The sequence below is a fragment of the Vanessa cardui genome, chromosome 17, assembly GCF_905220365.1.
Source record: "Vanessa cardui chromosome 17, ilVanCard2.1, whole genome shotgun sequence".
NCBI classification, from domain to species: Eukaryota; Metazoa; Arthropoda; class Insecta; order Lepidoptera; family Nymphalidae; genus Vanessa; species Vanessa cardui.
In genome coordinates, this window is record NC_061139.1 from 3949968 (window position 1) to 3962139 (window position 12172).

Genomic DNA, 12172 nt, shown 5'->3' on the forward strand with positions numbered 1-12172 from the left:
CACCCTGCATACAAGGCGCAGCGGCATCGGCGCCGGCGCCGCATCACAGCTCTATTCAACAAAATTTCATCCATCAGTTCGCGACCGACAGCGCGCGCGAGCGCAGCCTATTAGTTTAAATTTAGAACCCGCTTCGATCTCGTATAACGTACAGTTAAAAACAAAAAAGAACAGTGCTTCCTAGTTTAAATTAGAAGTAAAAGAACATGGCAATCCTTAGTATGGTAAGCTCTACATATTTCTGAATATTTGTTTTTGATATCTTGGTATATGATTAAATAATAAATTGATACCTTATGAATGGTTCTGATCGACTTAATGTACGTAAAATAAATAATTATAATATAAATTAAATACAGGCGACGTCAATAATTTTAATTATTTCCGTAAATAATGAAGGTTTCAATATAAGTTCCGTTACAGATAAGTTACGTATTAATAAATATCAATACAGACGTTGAATTTATAATTATATTATAATAGAGTTTACTAAAACAAATAATTTTGCATTTAGACAATTACCTATATTCAAACTATATAGGACATTTAAAATCATATATATTAGGTAATTGATATTGATACCTAATTTAAATCAGATAATTCTGTATCGTTGGTGTCACGAAGCATTAGTTTGATAATTTTTCCATTAGATAATTTATTTTTCTTAAAATACTCCATAATACACAACAATCCGCTACCCTTAGAGCGGAACAATGTAGCAAGTTACTGGTATTGTGTGAATGAACTCATTGTGTCTATCAAATAGATGAAACTGAGGGACATAGCTAAGTACTTATTATAGAAATGGGGAATTTTTATATTTGCCACTCAAGTGGCAAATAATTTAATTTTATTCTTGAAAAATTTTAAGTGTCGTTTACGCCTAACAAAGTGGACTGATAAGGGCTACACAGTTTGTATAATAAAAAAGTTCAATCAGGTTAACACTTTTGTTGATCTTTGTATAATTAATACGATGTGACAGACCTAACAATAATAATGTTTAATAACATGGAATGTTTGAAATCTTATCACTTATTAAGTTAATAAAAATTCTTGAGTAAACTAAAATCGAGAACATGAAAGTTTATTGCCCCAAGGTTTTAAACCTGACGCATGCTTTTCACGCCTCATCGTGACACGAAATTGAGTTATTACGGGTACGTCGTTTGCATATGCAATTAACGTTTTTATTGACTTTCCTTTAAAAATGCAGATATTTATTCAATACCTGCACTGGACGCTGTGGTCGTCTTTTATTTTGTATATTCAAAAACTGAAATAGAACTTATTCCTTTCAGTCAGTCAGTTTTCATCAAATTATATTCTGTCTCTTGTACAAGACATTCGTAGATAATGTCGAAAGATCGAGCTCCAACAAATAAAAATAAAAAAATGGTCAATATCCCGTATTAAATAACTGTAATAATAAAAATAATCATGTTAATTTAAAACCTTATTTTAAACAATAAAGCATCTACGCTACGTTTATTTCAGCAATACAAAGTCTCTACATTAAAAAAATATATACAATAACGAAGCTTCAACATAAGTTCAAAAACAAAACGTAATATTATAATAACTACCTACGATTTAAAACGTGTTGTATATCAATACTTATTTACATGTGTAGGCGTGTGTGAATTAATTATAAAAGGACCTTTAGATGTAAACTATATATCTTATTTTAGTTATGGATAGTTATATAAAGTTATATATAAACATACTATTGTATACCAAATATTAGTATTCATATTTTGTTTTCAACGTTACTAAACTGATAAGTTTTGACGATCAATTATTTATGTTTACCTAAAATGTTATAAGGACAAAATTTGTATTCGCATTTATATCAGTTACCTCTCTCACGTTTAACACTAACAATACATGGACGCTATTCTGTTTTTCCTAAATATAAATATTGATAAGACTTGACAGGACTTGAGGTATTAAGCCAGTTCGTCTGGATATATATAGCTCACTTATCATTTATCCTACCACCAAACAATAAGTATTTAGGATCGCTATTGCTTGAAGGACGAGTAAATTGTCAATTGCCAACGAAATTGCAAACAAGAAAATTTTACAGCATTTTTGAATCGATTATGTTCCTCGTCTACTAAAACTTTATTGCAATATCGTATAAAAAATATATTTGTTTTAGATTGATTATAATAGCAGTTTAAAAAACTACGCATAACAACAAAAAGACCAATGCACAAACAGGAAGACGTACAATGCAACCACACATTGAGCATAAATTGCACGAAGCTTAATGTAACATAGTACTCATCTTAACAAAATGCGATAAGGTTACTCGATTTACATTATATTATGCACACTGCATTCTCACTTCAATGAAAATGTAGACTATATTATAATTATTATTTTTAATAAATAACTATTACGCGATATAAATTGTTAAAACAACAAAATATTAATGGGTATATAATAAGTTCATTATATTATTTATTTATAAGTGATTTGTGATTACAAAATATATTTTATGATGACCTATAAAAAGTACTAAGTATGCTTTCGCTAAATAAATTACACAAATAAAAATCGTTTTTATTAATGAAAATAAACTGTGAAAAAAAAATCTCTAAATAATTGCTAAAATTCTAAATTTAAACAAAAGTATTTTGAGAATTTTAAATAATTGTTAGCCGTTAAATTAAGCAGGAAATATGTTAAAGAGGTGCGTGACTCACATCCATACATTTTAGGCACAATCCTGTGTCTTTGTGCGTAATTAATCTGGATCCCGGCCAAGGTCTCGATTCCACATTTTATACTAAACTCCTTTCCCGTTACTTTTGTTAGTGCATTGCGTACTACCTAACGTCATTAGTCGTGACTAAAATATGTGTATGCACGAATTGCGTTCTTTGAATAATTTGAATTAATGTTTAATTCGATCTTACTTGAATGGAATTTTCTTTATTTATTAATAATCCCTTATTTTTTACATTTGTGTACTTTTATACAACAACAACAACAACAACAGCCTGTAAATTCCCACTGCTGGGCTAAAGGCCTTCTCTCCCTTTTAAGGAGAAGGTTTGGAACATATTCCACCACGCTGTTCCAATGTGGGTTGGTGGCAGGCCCGCCGCTAGCTGTTTTGTCGCCCGCGTGCTATACCTATTATGCCGCCCTTTTTTTCGCTGCAAAAACGCATACCACTATTCCTCCACATGAGGTGGGGGGCGGGGTGTATACCTGCTAAGAAACCAACGTTAGCGACCCACTCTGTCTTTTTGGAAGATGTTACGAAATCTTTCGTGCATACTACCGTTACGTCCTAACGGTAGGCTCACCTCTGCGGAGTTCCACTTCCTAGAGAGTTCTCAGGGTACAGAAACCCTTAACCCCGGGACACTTATGGCGGGAGGCGAAGACATCCATAGCGAAGACCCCTTCTACTGGTCTTCTTCGGCGAAGCGGGTCAGCAGCACTGTTCCCACGGTCCCGTAAGATAAGAACCTTGTTACGAGCATTAAGGGAGTCCAACCAAATAGGTGTATTTTCCGTCCAAGTACAGAATCAGCAAACAAATCCCATACCATTGCATCAAGGTGTGAGACGAGGGGACGTTATTTCCCCCAAATTGTTTACTAATTTAATGGAGGATATGTTCAAGACGCTGAACTGGAAAGGACATGGCATCAACATCAATGGCGAATAAATCTCTCTTCTTCTTCTTTAGATCTTAAGATTTGCAGACGCTTGCTGATTCTTCTATGCGTATCGGCCTACGGATGAACTTGGATAAAACCAAGGTCATGTTCAATGAACATGTTCTACCGGAACCGATTGCGATACACGGTACCGTCTTCGAAGTTGTTCAAAAATATATCTACCATGGGCAGACTTTGCGATTAGGTAGAAACAACCTTGAGGACGAGGTGAATAGATGAATTCAGCTGGGTTGGGCAGCGTTTGGAAAATTACGTCGAATCTTTACATCGTCGATCCCACAGTGCCTTAAGACGAAAGTCTTCAACCAATGCGTCCTACCTATCATGACATACGGAGCCGAAAAGTGGAAACTCAGGGCAAGGCCGGTCCACCAGTTTAAAGTCGCTCAGCGTGCTATGGTAAGGGCTATGCTCGGCGTTTCTCTGCGGGATCGCATCAGAAATGAGGCGACCCGCCAGAGAACCAAAGTCATCGACATAGCCCACCGTGGCAGTGGGCGGGCCATATTTGTCGCAGAACCGATAACCGTTGGGGAAAACGTGTTCTAGAGTGGAGACCGCGTCTCGACAAACGTAGTGTAGGACGTCCTCGGGCACGGTGGAGTGACGACTTACGCAAGACGGCTGGTAGGAGCTAGATGCAAGGAGCCCAAGAACGATCTCAGTGGCGTGCAATTGGAGAGGACTGGACATATCCAGCAGTGACCGGAAATGGGCTGGATTGGATTAGATTTATGTATTTACAATAAATAAAAAATACAATGCCATAGAGCGCACGCAGGCAAGGTGTTTGGTTTAGGAGGTCCTCCTACGTTGGCATTGATGAGCTTTAAGCTGAGTTGGACAAAATGTTGCACGAAGCTCCATCCAGGATGAGGCCCTGATCCTTCATATGTGTCCGCGCCTTAATTGCCGTCTCTTGGAGGGCGGTAGACGCTCCTCGAGGAGACCTCAGCAAGGACCGTGGATTAGGAGGCCCTCCGTTTTAGTTAGAGAAACCATCAAGACCAGCATCTCGATTCGATCCACCGTGAGCGACACTCCGACTTTAGGGCCGCCACCTGAAAGGTTCGCCCCGTCACCGTGACACAACACACCCATCCCGGGCGAGGTCGGTGCCCGCAGGAGCCAGTCAAACCAACTTCAAACGCCGGACAAGTCCTCCATCGCCCCCTCCCAAAGGATCACCTGATCCTGGAGGTATGTCCCAAAGGCCTTCTGAGATAGGAAGGCAACTTTTGATATCGAAATGGTCCTATGGTCTCGAAGCCCTATGAGCCCGTAGATGCCGTAAATTAAATTAAGAAAAAAGAAAGGAAGACTATTGAAGTCGTTCGTCACGTCCGGTGATACCGTTAGGACTACGTTCCCTTGGACCACCACCTCCATTGTCCGGGTCTTCAGGGTGTTTTAGGGCATCGATGTTTGAATGACCCGCCCTTTTCCCCGGAAATAGCTCCCCGATCAGTCGCAGGAGATGTATAGCGGTAGTTATTCCGTAACAGGAGCGCCGTATGTTCGGAGCTTCCCTCGCAAACCACGATAGACCACGGACCCCTTTGCTCTCTGTTTACTTAACGCCTTTAAGTCTAACTCTTTTTTCAACTGACGATGTGCAGCCCGCAGGTGTAAGTTTGCGTTGAGCACGTTGCGCCTGCGACAGCGAACGTATGCCCTCCGCGCCCGGTTTAACGGTGCCCGTAGCTCTGCTATTTCGAGCGACCACCAATATAACTTACGGCGTGATACCCTTCAAGCCGCCCTACGACAACGCCCTACTACAAGTAACGGATACCTAATCTACCGATTGATAAGGAAGCTAAAGGGGATTCTCGTAACTACGACAGTATTGTTTTTCATAAGATAACTCAGACGACGGACTTTTAACTTTACTGAGTGCGATATGTTTCGATGCTTTGAATAATTTATTTTACTTAAGGATTTGTGGGAATTACAATAATGACTTGAATTAGGTCCATGATGTATTGCTCAATTTGCCGCCCCCTGGACGTGCCGCCCGCGTGCAGTGCACGCGTCGCACCCCCGCTTACGGCGGCCCTGGTTGGTGGAATACACATGTGGCAGAATTTCTATGAAATTTGTCACATGCAGGTTTCCTCACGATGTTTTCCTTCACCGCTGAGCTCGAGATGAATTATAAAGACAAATTAAGCACATGAATCAGCGGTGCTTGCCTGGGTTTGAACCCGCAATCATCGATTAAGATGCACGCGTTCTAACCACTGGGCCATCTCGACTTTTATACGTAGCTAGAATTTCGCATGTAAGATTTATTCAAATTAGTCAAATTGGAATTTCAAACAGTGATCATAATGTCGTATGTGTCATGTAAATTGTAACAGTAATAGGTATAACTGTAAAAACCACCTCAGTACCGCATTTATACTATGCTTTAGGGTAAAGGATACAATAAGATTTCACTCGAAATTAATGTACTTTGAAGTTATTAAGTATAAAAATTTTTTAATAGACATTGTTTTTAATCACTTAAGCTGCTTAGTATTTTCGTTTCCTTGCCATAAGAAACCAAGTACAACTTTGAGTACGTGATATTATATTTGTTAACCCTTAACCGCCTATCACTGACCCAGTCAGAAACCTAACAGCGTGTTTTCGAATTTTAATACTTTAATATGTGCTTATCGTGGGATAGGAGGATAGTGGCATATTTGGGAGTACATATCGTCTACACTCGTACCCGCACCTGGCCTGGGTAAATATTAGGTCAACGGTTATGTGTCATTATGACAGATAAAGATATAGAATAAAAACGACATAACTATTGCAAGATGTTTGTAGCAGGAGATGTCAGATGAAGTTTCTAGTGCTGATAATTGCTAAGAACTTCATTTGACGAGGATATTGTGCAAATTGAAAATTGTGTATCGGATGACTGAGTTTCGATGCAAGGAAGTCCATTTCAGCCCGAATGGTCAAATATATGGTCTTTAAGGATAACATTTCCAACTAAGGCGTCAAGATAATGACTCTTGAGCAGAATTATTTTGGTACTAATCGTTATCGTATACGCGCTAAATATCGTACATGCATGAACACCGCAGCAATATCATAGAGCAAATATTGGGAGTAAAATTAGCTTTTCGTGTTATACTTATCAATTCTATAACGCTAATGGACATGGAACATACTATTTATATATGACTTATATGGTGTTTATATAAAAGTATTTTATTACAACAAAACATGTAAAAAATAAAGGCACAATAAAAAAAGTGATACATAAAAATTTTGAGTATATGTGCAAGGTGAAGGTTCCTCAATTTATTAGAATAGGCTATTTGACTGGTTTTTAAAATCCATTTTATATTATTTAATAGCGGTTGAGGAAACCAGTAAAACTTGTGTTTTTTATTTCTAGTACATATTTACCGAAAAAAAAAAACATATTTAAATAGCGCGCAAAAACGCTACTTGGACAATAAGGCGCTGCAATGGGGTCGGTGACGTCACTTGCTTGTACTTTAATCTGTTATACATATATACAAGCAAGGTTAACAAGCAAGTGACTTCATTATAAGCCCGGCCAATCAGGACCGTTTTGTGTGACGTGACAAACGTTTAAAATAATGCAATTTTATTTATGGGATTTTGAATAAATTGAGTATTATTTTCAACTTTCGTTAATAAATAACCATTTTTAAACGAATAATATGTACTGATTACAATAATTGACACTTTATTTTTCGCATTGTCAAATAGCCTTTTGAAACAAACAAGTTTAAATTTCATGTTCCCAATGCAACAGATAGATTTTTTTTTAATATTGATTTTGTATGCCAACGGAGCCAACGGACAAGGTGTTATCTTCAATTAAATTATTTGAGTTTCTATAATATACAAGTACCTACGTTTATACCTTAGATACCGAATTAGAAGGACTAATTACCGGGACTGCACATAGGCATGAAAATGGGTGAAGATGTTTTAAATTTAATACAAATAATTGAATATTCTTTATACGTAAAATATTACTTATAATTAATTAGAATGTATAGGACGCAACGATGATTACAGTCCATTCTGTTGGTTAATATTATTCACGTGATAGTAAATTATTGCACATAAGACAGTTAATATGGCTAAGGTATTGAGTATTTCAAAGAAAATAACAATTTGCATGTTATAAAGTATAATCTTATATCAAAGCGGAGAATACTGGAAAGAATAACGAAGCTCCAAATATTGTACTGGCCTTACCAACACTAGAACGGGAGATAACTAAGGTTAATGGGGTTAATAATATTTATTGACAGCTTAATTTAATACGACTATAGGTAATAAATTACAAATTGTAGAGAAGTATGTCATTATTGAGTAGATTAGCCTGCAGCTGTTGAAATTTATTCAAAGCATATGATACGAGCCTACCTGCCTATTAAGCTTAGTAGTAGGCATCGATATACGTTGGTACCTAAATATTATAAGTAAATTGTTGAATCAATAGCTTTATAATGAAAGTATGAATATGTAGATAAATTGTTGCAATGATAAAATAATTCTATGAATTTACTATATATTAGAACAGTGGAGATTATATTCTGAATGCACTTTCTGTTTTCCACATAGGTCTTTAAAAAGTCGAATTTTGTGATAAAAAGTATACATATGTTAATATTTCTTTCGTGTTATTCAAAATAATAATTTAGTTTCAATAACTTTTATTAATTTATTTATTTTACAACATCCACAGGCTCGCAGATGCCAGTGCCTTTTTTTACGCTATTTAAAAAAAATAGCGTTTAATATTTTATACTAAACATTAGCAGATCTTCGCTGGATTTTTATTCGTCTTCTTGGGAGACGTGGCCCACAGTGACATTTTTTTAACATATACATATATACATAATCTATAATAAAAATATGTAACAGTATATGCGTAATTCTTATTACTACAATCCAGCGGGTCCTGGTCCGCGCTTGATCAGAGAGAGTACAGCCTCGGCGACTTTGATGTCGCGTTTATGTATAGATGTCTTGTAGTAGACACATGTGTTAGTGTATCTGGTGATTGCCACAGGAATCATGAGGAACACTTACGTGTATACGGAGCCTCACATTTTTCGACTGGACTATGATTACGTCGCCGTAGGTCTGTCCCTGAGATTCATGGATGGTCATGACGCCTGATCCTTCACCTTTTCCATATCCCTGGTCCATCAGGAGTTTCTTTTCCTCCTGCGTATGGACCAGATATAGGGTTTTGGTTTGGTCGGATGGTATGTTGGCGTCAGTGAATCTCTTCATTTTGAGGGAGTGGATTATAGGGCTTGCAGGGTAGATGGTACGGTAGACCTCACTAATGGCATATGCGACGTCCAGGGGGTTTCGGTACGTACAGGTTAACTCACGGGTGATGTTTGTTGTCAGGCTTGGCCGGCAGTACCTCATTTTGAACTGACTTTCTCTATCGATATAAGGCAACTGGTTGATGTCTCCAATAAGGACCACCTCACTAGCTCCAGACAGCTGTGCCGCCATTACTATGGCTTCGAAGTGGTTCATGAGGGCTTCGTCGACCGTCGGTCGGTTTCACTTTGCGCTCTCGTTGAACCCGTTTACTAGCACGGATGCCATAGTTCGTACCCTTGATTTAGCTTTTTCGCCAAATCGGTGTGTAAGTTGTTCTTTCAGATCTTTGGCGGCTTCGATTGTTGAGAAGATTACCACTTCGTTATCTTCATTAAAATTCCTGACAATGTGAGTCGTCTTTCCGCATCTTGGTGCCCCGTTTATTCACGATATCTGTGGCAGTTCCCAACCGCGTCAGTAGGCCTGCATGATCTTTTTACAGGTGGCTAAGTGGACCTCACGACCTCTAGGAAAGCATTCACTGCATGGTCTCGAGGATTTGACGCTCGTTTCAGCGTTGGTGGTATTACTTGGCCCTTATCGGCCCTTGTTAGGTGGGCGCAAGTAGTTTTGGGCTTTCCCGGATCTTTGACCATTAGGAATTCCCTCATTGCCTTCGCCTGTCGGCTCGGTGATCCCGACGGGCCAGAGGCTGATTGAGGTGAGTGCGACGTATTGTTCTTTGGAGATACCAGATCGCGGATTAAAGAAGTCTCCGACGCCACTGTGGGTCCAGGACTCGACCGTCTGTCCCGAGGGCTCTTCGGGGCCTGGGCTGTTTTCTGCGCCACTATTGTAGCTGCAAGCGCTCAGATCTGCTTAATTGAGACTCGATGGTAGCCGGCTTTGTGGTAGGGAAAGGTGTTGTGATCTCTGGTTTTAGGAAACTCAGGTTTTCCCCCCTGTCCTCATATACGATAACCTCCTGTTTTTTATAGGCTAACGGGCTAACTTATCTTGCTTGGGTTCCCTCCGTGTTCCGCCTCACCCATCTTCGAGAGAATTGCGCACGCCATAGCAAATGGGGGCTTTCCCTTCCCGTTCGAAGAGTGCGACCACTTTGTTTCGTAGACGGATCAGTCGACAGGTCAAGGCACCCGGCATTTGAATTGTTAGCGCATCGATGGTGGTGCGCCTAATGCTCACTTTGGAAGTGCTCCATTTAATGAGTAAGGCTACTCCAAGAGATACTATCAAGCGATCTGAGCCCTCCCGGCGACAGAAACATCAGGACTCATAAAGAGAGCCACGCCTTTAATTTTGATACCCGGTGTGCCGCGTTCACCCACGTTTTGCAACAGTTTTGTGAACGCAGAGTATTGAGTGGGCTGGTTGGACGTGGTGGGCTGGTTTCTCTTTACGAGCAATCCCTGAAGAGTATTCGGGAGAGCCTGTAACTTTTGCCTAAGGGTGTTAACGGTGGCCCGGGTTTGGATTGGCTAGGAAATCAAAAATGAAATTGAGGTGATAGTGTTGTGCTGTGTGTTTTGTGATGTGCTCTGTGCTGGTGAGGGTGTTGTGTTTTGAATTTGTGGTTATGTGGGAGTTAAAGATGGTGTAGCGGACAAACTATTTCTTTTTGCGGCTACTTGGGCGGCTTTTCTGGCGAATGCGAGGAACGGTGTTCTTGTATTCTCCTTCTCCATGATGGTTTGGAGAGAGGACTGGTCCAGTCTAGTTTTCAGTGGTTTAAATCTTAGTTTCCAGTTCCAGTTGTTCTAGGCCGAATCATGGGCATTCTAGAATTATGTGGAGGATTGTTTGCTCGCATTCGGGGTCACAGACGCAAAAAGGGCTATCTTTGATTTTGAATCGGTGGAGGTACGCCGCGAATCCCCCATGGCCGGTCAGAATTTGAGTGTCTATTGGTGTTAGTACCGATTTTCTTACCAATTTGTTGGCTTTCTTTATGTCTGGTAAGAATAATTTAGTGACTGATCTGGTTTGTGAGGAGTCGTATAGCAACTGCTACCGACTGTATGGTGATCTTCAAGGGCTTGTGAGTCCAGGTTCTCAGGTGCACAAACTCAGTTGTTTCGAGTAACGATGGGTAGGGGGTTTGCAAAGGACCCACCCTGCGCTCTAGTTCGCGTCCAGGTGGTAGGAGGTCCACGCAGTAGCCTTTTTTTACCTTGAATAGGGTGGCAGCCCCTCGGACACGGAGGTTAGGTTAGGTTTTTTAAACTTTTATTAATCGTAAAGAACCCTACAGATCTTATAAGAATATATAGTAATGAATTACATATAAGTATATTAGTATAGCGCAGCATGCATAGACAAAGACCGCGTAAGAGAAACGTGTCGCTTGCAGTCACGGCATACGAACCGGACTAACCCCGCAAGCACGTCAATTGTTTCAGATCATGAAAAATAAAAAGTAAAGAGCAACACAATAAAAAAATATTCTTTATTTTCCAGGTATAACTAGTTTATATAAATTTTAATACTAAATCATTATTGCAGATTTACTATATAAAGCTTTACCCAGTATTATTTCAATTACACAATGTTCAGGGCTTTATTAGAATACCTACACTTATGCTAGTAGTTAACTTGAGATCGTGAATACAATGGCTTAGATAAACGAAGAGTGGAGTCGCCGAGAACCACCCAGAAGTTATTAGCGGCGCGGCGCGCGGCGGTAGAGAAAATTGACTTTAAAGCGACCGCGTGAGATAACACGACGCTACCTTATCAGACTTTTTGCTAAGTGGACATGGGCCTATTTATATTTAAACAACCTAAGTACATACATTTTTTACATTAAATATTGAACACAAATCGTCTGTATGATATTTAATTAGGAAAAGGCTCTTCATAAGTATTATAAGGTTAAAGTGTCTGTTTTAAGCACTTTTTACTAAGTGCATTTGTATGTATGTAGGGTACATATATCAAAATAACATTTTTTGCATTTTTATCTATGTTTTATTATGTATGTTTTCCTGTCTTATTGTTCTGACTAATCTCTAGAACGGACTGATTTTGAAGGGCCATTCACTGACAGATAGCTGTTGTATTAAGGAATAAATAACTATATAATAATAACTTTTTTGCTAAATTCAAATGCGCACGCT

The 12172-nt window shown here is 39.0% G+C and overlaps 1 protein-coding gene across 1 annotated transcript in view; it reads left to right on the forward strand.

The window, feature by feature from the left end:
* The window catches only part of LOC124536798, a 24569-nt gene continuing 12397 nt past the window's right edge, over nucleotides 1-12172 (forward strand). The window contains exon 1 of the mRNA XM_047113403.1: nucleotides 1-224. Within this exon, the coding sequence (XP_046969359.1) occupies nucleotides 207-224 (18 nt within the window). The 5' untranslated portion in view covers nucleotides 1-206. The remainder of the gene's footprint in view (nucleotides 225-12172) is intronic.